General features: G+C 53.3%; 1 protein-coding gene across 1 annotated transcript in view; it reads left to right on the top strand.

Annotated features, from left to right (window-relative positions):
* The window catches only part of PPP2R1A (protein phosphatase 2 scaffold subunit Aalpha), a 37503-nt gene extending 22940 nt beyond the window's left edge, over positions 1-14563 (top strand). Inside the window, exons 4-15 of the mRNA XM_007179860.3 lie at positions 2163-2395; positions 3399-3546; positions 3666-3821; positions 5651-5765; positions 5875-5945; positions 6448-6582; positions 9936-10109; positions 10383-10443; positions 11159-11313; positions 12151-12293; positions 14156-14247; positions 14402-14563. Coding sequence (XP_007179922.2) covers positions 2163-2395; positions 3399-3546; positions 3666-3821; positions 5651-5765; positions 5875-5945; positions 6448-6582; positions 9936-10109; positions 10383-10443; positions 11159-11313; positions 12151-12293; positions 14156-14247; positions 14402-14418 — 1500 coding nt within the window. The 3' untranslated portion in view covers positions 14419-14563. The remainder of the gene's footprint in view (positions 1-2162; positions 2396-3398; positions 3547-3665; positions 3822-5650; positions 5766-5874; positions 5946-6447; positions 6583-9935; positions 10110-10382; positions 10444-11158; positions 11314-12150; positions 12294-14155; positions 14248-14401) is intronic.
* Positions 14564-16181: the final 1618 nt, after the last annotated feature.

Consider the following 16181-nt stretch of genomic DNA (forward strand, 5'->3'; position numbering starts at 1 on the left):
CCTCTCCAGCTGCAGAGAGCGCGAGCCACTCTGCACCGTGGAGCGCGGGCCTCTCCTTGCAGTGGCCTCTCCTGTTGCGGAGCACAGGCTCTAGGCGCGCAGGCTTCAATAGTTGTAGCGCGCGGGCTTCAACAGTTGTAGCACGCGGGCTCAGTAGTTATGGCTCGCGGGCTCTAGAGCGCAGGCTCAGTAGTTGTGGCACACGGGCTTAGTTCCGCCGCGGCATGTGGGATCTTCCCAGACCAGGGCTCAAATCCGTGTCCCCTGCATTGGCAGGCGGATTCTCAACCACTGCGCCACCAGGGAAGCCCCCATTGCCACCTTTTTAAAATGAGTTTTTAAAAATTCTGTTTTTGATTTTTTTTATCATGGTAAATTATAAATAATATTTACCATTTTAACCAGTTTTAAGTGTACTCTTCCGTGGTGTTAAGTACATTCACGTTGTGGTACAGCCATCACTACCGTTCATCTCCAGAACTTTCTCATCTTCCCCAAAGAAACTCTGTACTCATTAACCAGTGACCCCCAAGCCCCTTACCCCAGCCCCCAGCAACCACCATTCCACTTTCTGTCTCTGTGGATCTGACTACAGACATACCTCAGAGATATTGTGGGTTTGGTCCCAAACTACCATAGTAAAGTGAATATTGCAATAAAACGAGTCACATGAATTGTTTTGTTTCCTAGTACATATAAAAGCTATGGTTACACTTTAGTCTATTAAATGTGCAATAGCGTTCTGTCAAAAAAAGGTACATAGACCTTAGTTAATACTTTCTCGCTAAAAAATACTAACCGTCATCTGAGCCTGCAGCGAGTTGTAGTCTTTTTGCAATAGTAACGTGGAAGGTCACTGACCGCAGGTCACCATAACAAGTACATTAATAATGAAGAAGTTTGAAATATTGCGAGAATTACCAGAATGTGACACAGACTTGAAGTGAGCAAATGCTGTTGGAAAAATGACGTTGATAGACCTGGTAGACGCCACAGACCTTTAGTTTGTAAAACAATGCAGCATCTGCAAAGTGCAGTAAAGTGAAGCGCAATAAAACGAGGTGTGCCTGTGCTCTGGACACCTCACATAAAGGAATCGTTCAGTATGGAGTCTTTTGCGACTGGCTAATTTCATTTAGCATAATGTCTTCAGGGTTCATCCATGTTGGCGCATGTGTTAAATGAGGGGTTTTTTTCACAGATAAGAACCTGCCCCTTTTGGCTGCTTTTGGGAAACCAGATTTGCTTTTACCAGCCATGTTTCCCCGTGGTGACAGCTGACAGAGCTGGAAAGCAGCTGTACTCCCTAGACTGTATGCTCTCCAGTTTGCCCCAGTCTCTGCCTCGGTTGTCCCCACCTGTCACCTTTGCCCATTGCTTCAATTCTGTTCCCTGCATGGGCCCTGGAAGCGTTTCCATTTATCATTTCTTTCTACTTTCTTTACCTGTCAGGGCAGGTTGGACTTCAGACCGCAGACCTCCACATCTTTGTTTGAACAGATTAGGGTAAATTGAGTCTCCCTTCATTAGGTCAGTAATTCCCGAGTTGCTGCCCTGTGCCAAGAGGTCTGCTGGGGTCGGGGGACGCGGTGGTGAGCCAGTCAGATGTCCGTGAAGGAACGGGATCCCTCCAGGCCTCACAGTAACAGACCCATGAGAGTCACGAGCCTCACAGTTCCCCGTGTCAGAAACCACACCTTTGCTTCTCAGCCCTTTGGAGGTTCTGGAGCCAGCGGCCCGGTTTAGATCCTGGCTTGTGGCTGTTATGCTCGGGCAAGTTACTTAGCCTGTCTGTGCCTCAGTTTCCTCTTCATAGGACCTGCTTCCTAGGATTCAGTGAGTTAGAACCAGTGCCCCCCACCAGAGTCATGGCCCTGCTCAGAACACGTAGTAAGTAGATGTTCCACTCAACATCAGTGACGATTCCTGCACTTTGAGAAGCTGGTGACAGTTGTGGCCCTCCTCAGAAAGGGACGTGTGTAACTTTGAGGTGTGTGGACCCCACCGAAGCGCCTTCAGGGACCTGTGAATGAGGTTCTCCAGGGAAGGCAGGCTGGGCGCAGGCTGGCTTGGGGGTCAGGGAAGGCCTGTTGGAGGCGCTGAGCAGCGTGGGTGGGGCGGGGGGAGGGCGCTGGCCGGTGACCTTGTGCTCTGCCCCCCAGCCACCCCTGGAGTCGCTGGCCACGGTGGAGGAGACAGTGGTGCGGGACAAGGCGGTGGAGTCCCTGCGGGCCATCTCGCACGAGCACTCGCCCTCCGACCTGGAGGCCCACTTCGTGCCGCTCGTGAAGCGGCTGGCGGGCGGCGACTGGTTCACCTCCCGCACGTCGGCCTGCGGCCTCTTCTCCGTCTGCTACCCCCGTGTGTCCAGTGCCGTCAAGGCGGAGCTTCGACAGTGAGTCCCCTGGCAAGACCCAGCCTCCTCCCTCTGCTTGGTCCCCTTCTCTCGAGCCTCGGCCCCCTCTAGGCCCATCCAGGGCCCAGAGGCCCCTGAGCTCTTCCAGCCCCCACTCCCCTCTGCCCACCCCTCAGAGACATGGTGTCTGGACACAGCCAGGTGTGAACCCAGGCGCTGCCTCTTGGTCATTGAGGAAGTGGAGATAATGATGGTTCTTCCTCCCACTGGTTATTGTGAGGATTTAAAAGAATTGCTACATATAAAATGCTTGGAACAGAGTCTGATACACAGAAGCACTCAACAGTGATGTGTGATGCTATCTTAGGCCTGTTTCCGGTTGGCAGGTAGGAGGCCTCCTCCTCCACTACCCTTCTCCCCTTTGGCTTGATACCCCAGGGAATTGCTTGCATGTAAGACTTGGCTTCCAGAAGAATCAGTGAAAATATTTTTAACTGGATTAAAATTTTCCATTAACGTGTGTTTCCCCTCCCTCTGGACTTCGGTCCATCCACCATCTTCGTGAACCATTGAGCAGCAAGCCCAGGCCCTGAGCCATCACTCCTGGCAGAATACTGGTTTACAGCTGCCTGCAGGCACTTAGAGGGCTGCATGTGCCCCCGTGCGTCTCTAACTGGAGCAGTCACGGCTGGAAGGGAAAATCTTTGAGTAGCCTCAGCCCAGCACCTTAGCCAAGCAATTTTATGTGGTCACGATAACGTAATCAGTACCTACCATTCACTATAGACTTACGTGCAGAAAGGCTGCTGATTGTTTCCTGCACCTTGTCTCATTTAAACCTCACAGCGACCCAGTAGGGTGGGGACTGTTATCAGCTCCATTGTGTAGGGCTGGGAAGATTCAGAGGCTGTCGCTCGCCCAGGGTCACCCAGGCACAGCCAGGAACTGCGTGACTGCAGAGTCCGTGCTCGCCCTCCGTAGTGTTGCCTGCTGCCTTGGCATCCCAGGGGTCCCTCCTCCTGAGCCCCATCCCAACCCCCAGGTACTTCCGGAACCTGTGCTCAGATGACACCCCCATGGTGCGGCGGGCCGCAGCCTCCAAGCTGGGGGAGTTCGCCAAGGTGCTGGAGCTGGACAACGTCAAGAGCGAGATCATCCCCATGTTCTCCAACCTGGCCTCTGACGAGCAGGTGGGGTCTGCGCCGCGGCCCTCTCCTCTGTCTGCCTCGCGTGGGCCCTGAGTCTGAGAGGGAGCCCCAGGGCTGACGGCGCCTCTGCTGCCCTCCCCTTGTCCCCGTCCTCTCCTCAGGACTCGGTGCGGCTGCTAGCGGTGGAGGCGTGTGTGAACATCGCCCAGCTCCTGCCCCAGGAGGATCTGGAGGCCCTGGTGATGCCCACCCTGCGCCAGGCTGCCGAGGACAAGTCCTGGCGCGTCCGGTACATGGTGGCCGACAAGTTCACAGAGGTACAGGAGGGGCCTGTTGGCAGCGTCTCACAGATGGGGGGGGACTGAGGCCTCAGGCAAAGCGGAGGGCCCACATATAGGAGCTGGGGTTTAGTGAAGCCCAGGGGAATCGTCGGGTGTTTAAGCCGTAAGGTCTCGGTAATCATCCATTTGGATCTCACTTCACTTGCCAACCCTGATTGAAGGGTTCTGAGGCCAACTTAAGGTTCTGTGGGAGAGAACCACAGGAGCAGAGAAAGGGTAGCACGTATGTGTTCCTGACCTAATCGAACTTTATCTCCTTTTACAAAAGGGAAGACATAGTCTGTTTGCTGGGGCTGCTGTGGCAGAGTACCACAGGCTGGGTGGTGCTTTATTTCCCCACCGGTTCTGGAGGCCAGAAGTCCAAAATCAAAGCGTCAGCAGGGGTGGTTTTTCTGAGACTTCGTTCCTTGGTTGTAGATGGCTGTCTTCTCCCCGTGTCTTTAATTGTGTGTCTGTGTTCTCATCTCCTCCTCTTATAAGGACTTTAGTCATTTTGGATTAGGGCTCACCCTAATGACCTTATTTTACCTTATGACCTCTTTAAAGACCCTGTCTTCAAGTACAGTCACACTCTGAGGTTCCAGGGAGGTGTGGGGTGTGTTGGGACTTCAGTGTATGAATTTCGGGGGAGATACAGTTCAGCCCCATAACACAGCCCAGAGGTTAGACTGGTCAGAGTGACACCATCAGGCTGGCAGAACAGGGACAAGATGCCACGTGTCCCAGGACAGTGCTCTTTCCACAGAAGTCTCAGTTTGCTTATCCCACAAACAGGTTTATTGAGCACCAGCTCTTTGCTGGGCATTGGGGGTATGGTGAGTTCAGTACATCCCTGGCCTTCAGGGAACAGACAGCCTGAAGGGGGAGACCAGCTGAGACAGGGGGAAATGTAATGTTAAAGTGTGACAGGTGCGGGCTGGCGGGTGTCCCCCGGCCTTGAAGCACTGAGGCAGGTTCTGGAAGATGAGTGGGTGAGGGCTGGGGTAGGGACAGTGTCTGGCGTGGGCAGCGGACCCTGGGCGGTGAGGGCAAGTATGAGCAAGGACATTTGGGACTGGCTTTGGGGGGAGGGGACACTGGAGAGATGGGCACCGGGCCCCCGGGGTCCTCACCTCTCCCCTTAGTCAGGAACTGCCCTGTCTCCCGCCCAGGCCTCCAGAAGCGGCGCGCCAGCAGGACCCGTGCGCCTCTTCTTGCCTGCCGTCACGAGATGCGGAGGGCCTAGCATGCCTGCTTCCCTCTTGACCTTTAGCATTTCATCTTATTACGAAAGTCACACGGGCTCTGGTAACCAATCTTAGAGAACACAGAAATATTTAAATCAAAAAGTGAGAGCCAACGCACATCATTAGACTGTTTTTGGATCACGTAACAGAAAGCCCAGCCCTGAATAGCCTGAACAGGAAGGAGATCCGTGGTTATTTCTAATGCAGACAACAATGCTGTGCAGTAGGTACCCTCGTGGTTTGAGGAGACACAGGCTCAGAGACGTACAGGCACTCCCTCAGGGTCACACAGGTGGTAAGTGAGAGCAGGAATTCGAGCCAGGCACTTGGACTCCAGAGCCGTGCTCAGGACCACTGCACTACCCAGCCCAACTCAGCACCGTACAACAAGGAAACCAAGGCTCAGAGAGGCTCCGAGACTTTGCCGAGGTCACCCCCATGGCCCTGGCATTACATCTCAGCAGTGATTCCAAGGGCTGTTTTTGCCCCATCCCTGGTGCCTTTATCTTTGATTTTGTTCTCATTCACTTAGAATACCTGCCAAGCCCTTTGACCCCCCCTGACCTTCCCTTTCTGCAGCTCCAGAAAGCAGTGGGGCCTGAGATCACCAAGACGGACCTGGTCCCTGCCTTCCAGAACCTGATGAAAGACTGTGAGGCCGAGGTGAGGGCCGCAGCCTCCCACAAGGTCAAAGGTTGGTGCTGGCGACCAGGACACAGTAAGCGGGTGGGTGTCCGGGAGGCTGAAGGCAGAGCTAGGACATCGGGTCTTACCTCCCGCCACCTCCCTTTCCCTGCCCACAGAATTCTGTGAAAATCTCTCAGCTGACTGTCGGGAGAATGTGATCATGACGCAGATCTTGCCCTGCATCAAGGTAACAGGGAATTTGGTGGGAGGAGTAGAGCAGATCCGAGCCTTCCGGAAAGAAGGGATGGAGCAGGAGAATTTGGTGTGAGGAGTAGAGCAGATCTGAGCCTTCTGGAAAGAAGGGATGGAGATGGGGCATTAGGGGCAGCCAGATGCAAACCGAGTTCCCCGCCTTCCGGGACCAGGCGGTCTTGGGTTTGGAGCAATCAGGAGCCCTGAGTGCAGGCAAAGTCCAAGGCTCGGGGCTGAACGTGGAGGTGGGGAGTGCGTCCCGCTCGAAGCTCACTGGATCTCCTCATCCAGAGAGCTTTGGGATTGGAGTGAAAGCTGCTGGGAACAGGGGTCGTTGAACTCTAGGCAGGCCGGACGTGTACGGACCTGCGATTCCCCGTGTACACTAAGCCTGCCCTGGACTGAGCGGGCAAGAGCAGGCTGTGTCTCAGGGCTTCTTAGGAGTTGGAGTCTTCTTGGCACTGACCCTGTGGCTCGCCATTCCTTCTCCCTCCCAGGAGCTGGTGTCGGACGCCAACCAACACGTCAAGTCGGCCCTGGCCTCAGTCATCATGGGCCTCTCTCCCATCCTGGGCAAAGACAACACCATCGAGCACCTCCTGCCCCTCTTCCTGGCTCAGCTGAAGGATGAGGTAAGGGCACCGGGAAGGCTCTGTGTTCTGGCTGTGACAGGTGGGGCAGCTGCTTTCCCAGCTTCGCCAGGATCTTCAGCAAACACCCAGGTTGCCAAGGAGTTGAATGTTTGTGGGCATGATGGACTGCACGTTAGCTTATTTGTTTATTAGGCATTTGTTTTGCATGCCCTTATTCTGTACTAGTCCTTTTTCCTGGGCACTAGGGATTCCAAGGAAAAAAAAAAAAAAAGAACGAGACACTTTTGATCCTCAAGGACCTTCAGAGACTGGCAGTGGAGAGGGACAGATGGGCAGTCCCGTGATGCCCTGATCATACAGGTGCTGTGATACATTCCTGGTGATCAGAGTTCAGGCTAAGGTGCTGTAATAAAGACGCCAAAATACAGTGGCTTAAATAAGGTAGAGCATTATCTCTCTCACAGCAGTCCAGAGGTGGGGTGGACCTACACTGGGGGGTTGGCCCTGCTGACCTGGGCACTCTGGGTCTGAGGTGGCTGAAGGGAGAGGGCACCGACCAGCAGCAGGCCCAGTCCTCTCAAGAGTAAGACCCCAAAGAGGGTACCCGTCCTGTCTGTTCACGCCCCGTTGGCCAGAGCCAGTCACGCGACCGACCTCACCTAGCTGTTTATTTGGCTTGGAGCACAGAAGATGAGAGAGAGCACCGGGCGATGGCTGGAGAGGCCGTGGGGTGACAGCCGGGGAAGGAGTGTGGACTTGGCTCTGAGGTGGGGGAGGTGGAGCAGATCTGGGTGTTAGGAAGGAACCCTGAGACTGGTGTCGAGGACAGATGCAAGTGCTGCGGCCCGAAGAACTGCAAGGAGCCCCGACTGGAGGCTGCTGCTGGAGTCTGGGCGAGGGGCTGCGGCTGCAGGGGTGCGGCTGGTTTCGAGAGGCAGGAGGGGCTGTGCCGGGGCCTGGGGGCTCGCAGGCTCCCCGGTGTTTGCCTTGGTGGTGACCGGGCAGATGGTGATACCACAGACCGGTGTGGGACCTGTTAGTGTAACTTCTGCGTTCGCAGAGGCCTCACCCTGACGTACATGCACGTGCACACGAGCGTGCGCACACCACACACACACAGGGCACACGTATGCAGTGCACTAGGAAGTTGGAGGGGACATTGTAACAGTTCATTTCTTCACATGTGAGTCCCCTGCTGTGCACACCCCTCCCCCAGTTATGACAGTTGAGGCTTTTATAATCATAGGATATAATGTCCTTTTAAGAAAAAATAAGTAAGCTTAAAATTAAATCATTTATGTTATTTATGTAAACAGTGTTTCATGAACATTTGCAGCAGCTGTATCTAGTGGAAGATTCAAACGAATGTAACAGAAAAAGAGTGAAACTAACAAGTTGATGAGCCCTGGGACAGTTCCTTCCCTCTCCCTGTCTCCCTGAGTATCCTTGGCTTTAGGAAGAAACACATTAATCCAGTGAAGGGGAGGGAAGTTGTGCTGGCTCTTGAGAGTCTTCTTCAGCTCTTAGAGACTAGGTAGTAGGAAATTGGCTGTCTTTCATTCCTAAAGGAGACTCTATTATTTTTGAAAAGCGGGACTTACGTGCTTTTCTCAAAGGATTTGTTGGAGAGGCCTTTTGGGAAATCTCACTTTGGAGCCAGCAGCTGAGGCTGGCTTGTCTTTTCAGCGGTTGCCATTACTCTTCTTCATTGCTTGCTGGGTCTTAGTCCCCATGGCCACCCTTAGCTCCAGTGATTTGCCTGAACAACCTTCGGAACTCAGAAAAGCTGTTATGCTCATGGTCACTGTTGATTACAGGGAAAGGATGCAGATTAATATCAGCAAAGGAAGAAGGTGCGTGAGACCAGGCGCCAGTTTCCAGTTATCTTCTCCCAGTGGAGTTATGCATAGTGCGTTTAATTCTCCCAGCCCCAGCGTGTGACAGCACGTGAGGAGACTGCCAACTAGGGAAGCCCGCCGAGCCGTGGTTTCCAGGGTTTTTGTTGGGGGTTGGTCACGTAGGCATGGAATGGAGCCGTTCGCATGGCTGACCTTAGGTTACTCTGTCTCCAGCCCCTGTAGAGGTCAAGCTGATGCCACATGGCCCAAGGTCCTCACCATAAATCACATTATTAGCGTACTCTCTCTGGCATGGCCCAAGGCCCCCAGGTAAACAAAGACCCCTTATCAGGTTGGATATTCCAGGTGCTTAGAGATCGTCTCCCAGGGGCTGGTCAAGGGCCAGTCCTTTGGAATGTGCCGAGTTTGAACAGCCTAGACCTGTCCAGTTAAGCCTTTACTACTGCACACTTGCTTATTTGGTTCACTGGTTCATTTCAGTGCTTGCTTCCTTACCCGACAGCTCCCAGAGGGAGATGTAGAAAAAACTAACTGTGGTGTCTGCCATCCAGGAATATATGATGTTGGACAAGGAATTAATTGTGTTTATGTGCCTTTTCTTAAAAGTTGCTTCAAAGGTTTTTAGAAGCAGATGGGGGCACAGATTTCCCTGCTATCCTAAGGTAGAGCGTTCTTATGAACTTGTCATAAGTCGAAATGGTGTAGAGCAAAGAAGCAGTTTTTTTCTCTCATAAAAGCAAAAATCCTCTTTGGGTGTCTTTTGGTTAGCAAAAGCAGGCGCCAGTGTAGGTCTTTCATAAACTCAAAGTGGTGTAAAGCGAACTTTCGAAAAGTGGGGGTACCTGCATATGTTGCACATGTTGTAAGTCAGAGCTCATAATATTGGTAGTCACCTAGTGGTTCAAAAATATTTCTTTATTCCCTCGTTTTTTTCTTTCAGCTGATGTATTGAGCACCTACTATGGTCCAGAAACTCTGCTGGGTACTGGAGACATAAGGATAAATGAGACGTGCTCCTTGCAGAGCTCAAAAGACTAGCAGAAAGAGTAAAAGTAACAGAAATGATAAAAGTACTAAACTCCCACATGCCAGGCCCTTTGTGGATCAGGCCGTTCAGTAGCCTCAACCACCCTTTGGGATTAGATGGCCGTTTCCGTATCACAGATTGATACCCAGAACCGTTAAGTCCCTTGCCAAAGGGCTCCCAGCTAGCAAACGGCAGAGCTGGGATTATTATCTTGTCTGTTTTTCCCAGGGTACCATGTTTTTGCACTGTGGTTCCTGCAAATTCTTCAGGAAGGACTAAACATTTTTTGTGCTGCTATGATGAGATTTGAAAAGTTGTTCCATCCATGTTGCTTGCTTTGTGTGTGCTTTTAATGTGTCCCCAGGGTGGCAAGCTGGGCTTGGGCAGTGGTAGTCTGCCCTGCAGAGATGTTTATTACACGAGGTTGGTGTGGTTGAGCTCTGCTCGCCCTGCCCTGGGCTGTGTGTGCACTGCCTTCTCTGAGAACCCTCCTCTCCTCTCCTCAGTGCCCGGAGGTGCGGCTGAACATCATCTCCAACCTGGACTGCGTGAACGAGGTGATCGGCATCCGGCAGCTGTCCCAGTCCCTGCTTCCCGCCATTGTGGAGCTGGCTGAGGACGCCAAGTGGCGAGTGCGGCTGGCCATCATTGAGTACATGCCTCTGCTGGCTGGACAGCTGGTGAGCGCCGAGGCCTGGTGCCAGGCACGCTGCCCTGGGAGGGGTGGACGGTGGACCCGGGGGCCGTGAGGACTGTCCGGGGAGTCGGAGGAAGGTACACAGGGGAAATAGGGCCTTATAAGATGGATAGAATTAAATGAGAGAGGGGAGAGAAAAAAGCCCCTCAGGTGAAGCTGAGCAGTGTCCCGGCTGCTTGGGGTGGCTGTGGTTTCCCTGAGGTTTGCTGGAAACTACCCAGTCTCCCGTGATCCCTTACTTCCTTGTCTTCTGCAGGGGGTGGAGTTCTTTGACGAGAAACTCAACTCCTTGTGCATGGCCTGGCTTGTCGATCATGGTGAGTACTTCTGGTATCTCTGGGAGGAGATTGGGGCTCCAGGAAGGATGCAGGGGTGGATTGTCTGGGGCAGGCGGGGGGAGTGGGGGAGGCTAGAGTCACTCGCATGCTGTCAGATGCTCACGTGGACCAGCTCCCTTGCTCTTTGGAGTCCCAGAGAAGTGCAGGGGTAGGAGGCGGACATAACAGGTCACCCAGCGGCTGCCTGCTACAGTCGAGAGTCCTAGGGCCACCAAGCAGACAGCCTGGGTTTGAATCCCACCTCCTGGCTGTCGAAGCTTAAGCAAATCACTTGCCGTCTTTCAGCCCACGCTCATTCTGTGAAACGTGGGACTTCTCATCCCAGTCTTCCAAGGCCGTTGTGAGAACTGCTCATTGTTTTCACTAAGAGTGGCAAAAATAAAAGTTAACATTTTTCTGTAACAGGCAGGCTCCATTCCGTGTGCTAAGTACCAGATCATTTGCTTGGGCAAATCCCTTCTCAGAGCCTCAGTCTGCCCGTCTGTATCTCGGAGCTCTTGAGGAGGTGCTGCGTGGAAAGAAAACCCTACATTTAGCACACAGCGAACCCTTTCTTTCCCTCGGAGTGTCTTGGTTCGTACGTGGCCCGGTACCTAGGGCTGCTCGGTAGGCGGTAGTGCGTGTGACTGCGACTCCCCACCGGAGTCGGTCCTTCACCTCTGAGTCACCGCCCCCGCCCCTCGTCCTTCTGCAGTCTATGCCATCCGCGAGGCGGCCACCAGCAACCTGAAGAAACTGGTGGAGAAGTTTGGGAAGGAGTGGGCCCATGCTACTATCATCCCCAAGGTCTTGGCCATGTCTGGGGACCCCAACTACCTGCACCGCATGACTACGCTCTTCTGCATCAATGTGAGCACGCCCGCCTGCCTCCGGCCTGTCCCTGAGGGATGGCGAGTACCTAGGAGAGGAGGAATGGCAGAGGTCCTCAGGGGAGAAACCTGGCTTGGGGCTGGGGAAGTGATGGGATCTGGGGTTGCAGGGGTGAGTCTTTGGGGGACTGCAGGCCAGAGGTTGGGGCTCCCCAGTCAGAGTCACAGGGCCTTGGGGGTGGGGACCTGCGTTGTGGGAGGCCCAGGAGTAGGGAGACGTGGCCTCTCGGAACAGTGATGGCCAAACCTTTCTGAGCACCCTCTCCTTCCCCACAAAATGTGTATATATCTATTTATGATACAGTGGTTCAGTGTGCAGTTTATAGAATCAGATCTGCTTTTTAATTCTAGCTCTGCCGTATATTAGCTATATTTAATCACTTAAATAAACCATACACATAACTAGAAATTACAGGATAGGATTTCAAAACTAACATAACTAAGTGTTCTGATAATTTCTTCCCATGCCTCACTTTGGAGACCACTGCACTAAGGAAGGGATCCCAGGGGTCAGAAATCAGGTCCCATCCCAAGAGGATGAAGGGGAGTCTGAGGGTGGGGAGATGGGATGGGACAGTGTGGGCTGGGAGTTTGCAGGGCAGGGAGACGGTGGTGTTAGGAGGGTGTTAGGGGAAATGGGAGCTTCCACAGCATAAACTACCCTCAGGGTGGGCGAATCTGGGCTCAGGGCTCCCCCTGTTGCTCAGCTTCGCCCTCTGGCCTGACGCCCACCAGGGTGGCCTGGTCAGAAAGGGAGAGAGATGGGAGTTAGCCGTGAACTTTGGGTGGTCACCCTCTGCTGCCCACTGACCTCCAGGTGCTGTCCGAGGTCTGTGGGCAGGACATCACCACCAAGCACATGCTGCCCACAGTGCTGCGTATGGCTGGGGACCCCGTCGCCAATGTCCGCTTCAACGTGGCCAAGTCCCTACAGAAGATAGGGCCCATCCTGGACAACAGGTGAGGCCTGGGCCCTCCTTCACACACCAGCAGCGCTGGTTTGGGGCATCTTAATCTTTGACTTTTGAAGGTAGAGCTTAGGGTTTGAGGCCCAGCACTGCTGTTTGCTTGCTCTGTGACCTCGAGGTCTTAGTTTCTTCAAATGTAGAATGAGAATTCACATGACCTGCCTCACATAGTGGGAGGGAGTGAGAAGGTGGCAGTTCTATATAATAGCAACAAATCATTAGAAAATAAAATTAACAAATGTGTGTGTGTGTGTAATTTACAATTGCACCAAAACCATCAAATACCAAGTAATAAATTTAATGAAAGATGTGTAATACCTCTAGTGAAAACTATGAAACGTTGCTTTGAGAAATTAAAGAAGACGTACATAATATTCATGTATGGGATGGTTCCCCAGACTCATAAGTTTAGTATAATCTCAGTTGATCTCAGCAGGTTCTTTGTTGAAAAATTGACAAGTAGATTCTGGAATTAACGTGAAAATGCAAAGATCTGGAATAAGCAAGGTGATCCTAAAGAATAACAGAGTTGGAAGACTTATCCTACCAGATACCAAGACTTAACTATGATGCCACAGTAATTAAAAAGTGAGGTGTTGGCACAATAATATTCAAATAGCTCAATGGCACAGAATTGAGGGCACAGAAACAGACCCTCGTGTATACCACAGCCGCTGCTACTGCAGTTCAGTGGGGGAAATGGATCGCTATGTCAGAATGGCTAAACTAAAAAAGCTCAGTGGCGGAAGTGTTGGTGAAGAACTCTCTGGTGTTGGTAGACGGCTGGAACTCTCATATCTTGCCGGTGGGGCTGTAAATAATAAATGGGCCTAATCATTGAAAATTGGTGGAGTTGAGTGAAGCTAATTAGACGTACACCCCATGAGCTGGCGTGTCCTCTCCCGGGTGTATCTTCTCCCAGGTGTATATCCAAGAGAAAGGAGTGCTTGCTTCTAACAAAAGAATGTTCATGGTAGCTTTATTCATATTAGCCATGAAGTGGAAACAGCGCAAGTGCCCATCGACAGTATAGTGGATAAGTTGTGGTTTATTCATATGGTAGGAGACTGTATTTAGCAATAAAAAGACTCCTTCCTGCTGTATGCAGCAACCTAGGTGACTGTCAGAGACTCACGTGTGTGAGAAGCCAGGCCCAAGAAAACCTATCCTGGGATTCCATTCATATCAACTTCAAAAATGGAGAAAGGGGCATGTAGGTGATGGAAATGAGAATAGTGGTTATATTGAGGGGGAGGGGGAGCTCTGTCAACTGGAGGGGACATGTGACACCTGCACCTCTGACTTCTGTCTCTGTCTATGACACAGCTTCGTACCTTTAGTTTCTCTCTGAAGTCCACCTTTGTTTCCCCAAACAACTGAGTGTCGGTGCAGATGCATTTCCCTGGGCCCCTTAACCTCCCTGGGCTCCTGTAGGGCCAAGTCCCTCCCTTGTGGCACTTGTTGCCTCTCTTGTTACTCATCATCAGTTTGGTCTGTGTCTTCCTCCCAGCCCAAACTCCACGTGGGTGAGAATCAAGAGGGTTGGATTTTCCACTGTGTTCACACCTATCACGCAGTAGGCCTCAATAAATATGTTAAATGAATGGAAGGTATCCGATTGCCAAGGCTCAGAGACTTGTGGGTTCTGGATTCCACTTTTCCACATTGTCTGACCTCCCTGTACCTGTTCTGGGCCCCAGAGGCCTCTGTCCTGGTTTGTCAGACTTCCAACCTTCGAAGTAATTGTTTCTCTGGCCCCTGAGACTCTTAATTCACTTGTGTGTCTGTCTGTGTGCACACCTTGTGCCCCCGGCCCCACCTGGCTGACCCCGTGCCCTCCTCTGCTCCTCCCAGCACACTGCAGAGCGAAGTCAAGCCCATCCTAGAGAAGCTGACCCAGGACCAGGACGTGGACGTCAAGTACTTTGCCCAAGAGGCTCTGGCCGGTAAGGCGTTGAGAACTCCGGGACCCCAGCGGCAGGGTGGTCTGCAAGGACGGCGCTAGGCCTGGGGCAGCCGCTCCAGGCGGGGAGACGCAGGAGCAGCTGTGGGCAGAGGGCTGCCTGCTGTTCTGACTGCCAACTGTTCCTGTTCCCCCAGTTCTGTCTCTCGCCTGATGCTGGAAGAGGAGCCAACGCCGGCCTCTGGGGTCCACCCTCCCCCCCCCCCCAGTCCCTCCCTCAGGGAGACATTGGGGGGCCTTTGGCTGTCACTCCCTGTGCATGGTCTGACCCCAGGCCCCTCCCCCAGCACGGGTCCTCCCCTCCCCAGCCTGGGAATCCGACTTCTCACCGTCCACCTCCCGAGGGGCTGAGCGGAGCGCAAGGTGGGACAGGGCAGAGACCTTGGGAGGAAGGGGCCACTCCCGCCCACGCTGGGGGAGAGATGTGAGCATCCCAGGTCGCTGGCTCCTGCTGCTGTAATGGGGACCCCCTCCGCCATCTACTTCTCCACCTCCCTTCCTTCCCCTCGGTGGTTTTTTTTTGTGTCAACTGTGTCGTTTTTATTCCTTGTTTTCCCCTTTTCACAGAGAAATAAAGGTCTAGAAATAGCTGGTCCTCTGGTCTTAGTCACTAGCATGGAGAAGAGGGCACCACCTCAGCGCCACTGTCTTGCCCTTCTCTCGGGGGAGGACCTGATCACTGGGCTCGCACAGCCCTGTGTCCCGCGAGTGAGGAGGATTCTCTGGGAAGCCGACGGGAGTGCAGCTGGCCCACGGGGTAGAGGGCCCACGAGGTGTCTGTGGCCAGCACCGTGCTGCAGTGCAGTGCAGTTTCACGGACGTTGGCTGTGTACGTGGTGGTTAAGAGCAGGGGCCTTGGAGCCAGACTGCTTGCATCCAGGTCCCGGTTCCTCCACTTGACGGCCGTGTGGCCTCCAGGTCCCGGTTCCTCCACTTGACGGCCGTGTGGCCTCCAGATCCCGGTTCCTCCACTTGATGGCCGTGTGGCCTTGAGTAGGTGGCCCAGTCTTTCTGAACTCAGTGGGGATAACAGCAGAACCAGACTGAGGGGCCGGGTGTGAAGACTCGATGAGTTAATGCGCGTAAGGTGGATACTGACTCGGGGGGCATGAGAGGAGTCGGTCAGGGGGGCTGTAGCTTGCTGGAGAAGCCCCTGTGGTGGGGAGGTCTCAGGATAGTCAAGGCTGTGACAGGGAGGAGGCCGGGGACTGCGGCTGCACGGAGCCAGTTATCCCTCAACATCTGTACGCCTGTTTCCTTGCTAAGATGGACACCCTGGTTTTCAGCTGGGCACAGGACTGCCTGGATTCAAGGCATTTTCCCAGGGTCTCTTGAAATTTGGTGTGGCATTGCGACTAAATTCTAGCCAGTAATATGTGAACAAAGTGGTACGTGCAGCTCTTAGGAAGTGTTCCTAAGCGGGGAGGAGATACGCTCCCCTCCTTTCCTGCTTCCTGTGCTCTGGAATGTGGAACAGATGGCCGGAATGGGAGCAGCCATCCCAGGCCAGGAAGTGATCTTAGACGTGTGGGCCCAGCAAGGCAGCAGAACAAGATAGGCGAAGCCTGGGTTCCTGATGCTGTCGAGACCCACACAAGTTACCAGTCGCCTGGGAGAGTTAAACTGTTTAAGTGACTGTTCGGGGTTTCATCACTTGCAGGTCACCCGAGTTCTAACTGGTGCAGGGGCCAAAGAGCCCCGGAGAGAGGAGCCGCAGACGTGGTGGATGGTGGTGCGTGTAAGGTTTCACAGAGGACGTGATACCCGAGTGAGATCTGGCTCCGCAGGGTGGAGGGGAAGTTGGCGTTGGGTGGCAAGGTGCTTGCACCAGCTCAGTCCTCATGTTACTGAGTCCCTACTGTTTGTTAGACCAAATCGAACCCTGGGGGGTGAGGGTGAAAGGGACTCTGTTCCTCC

This window comes from Balaenoptera acutorostrata, chromosome 19 (assembly GCF_949987535.1).
Source record: "Balaenoptera acutorostrata chromosome 19, mBalAcu1.1, whole genome shotgun sequence".
NCBI classification, from domain to species: Eukaryota; Metazoa; Chordata; class Mammalia; order Artiodactyla; family Balaenopteridae; genus Balaenoptera; species Balaenoptera acutorostrata.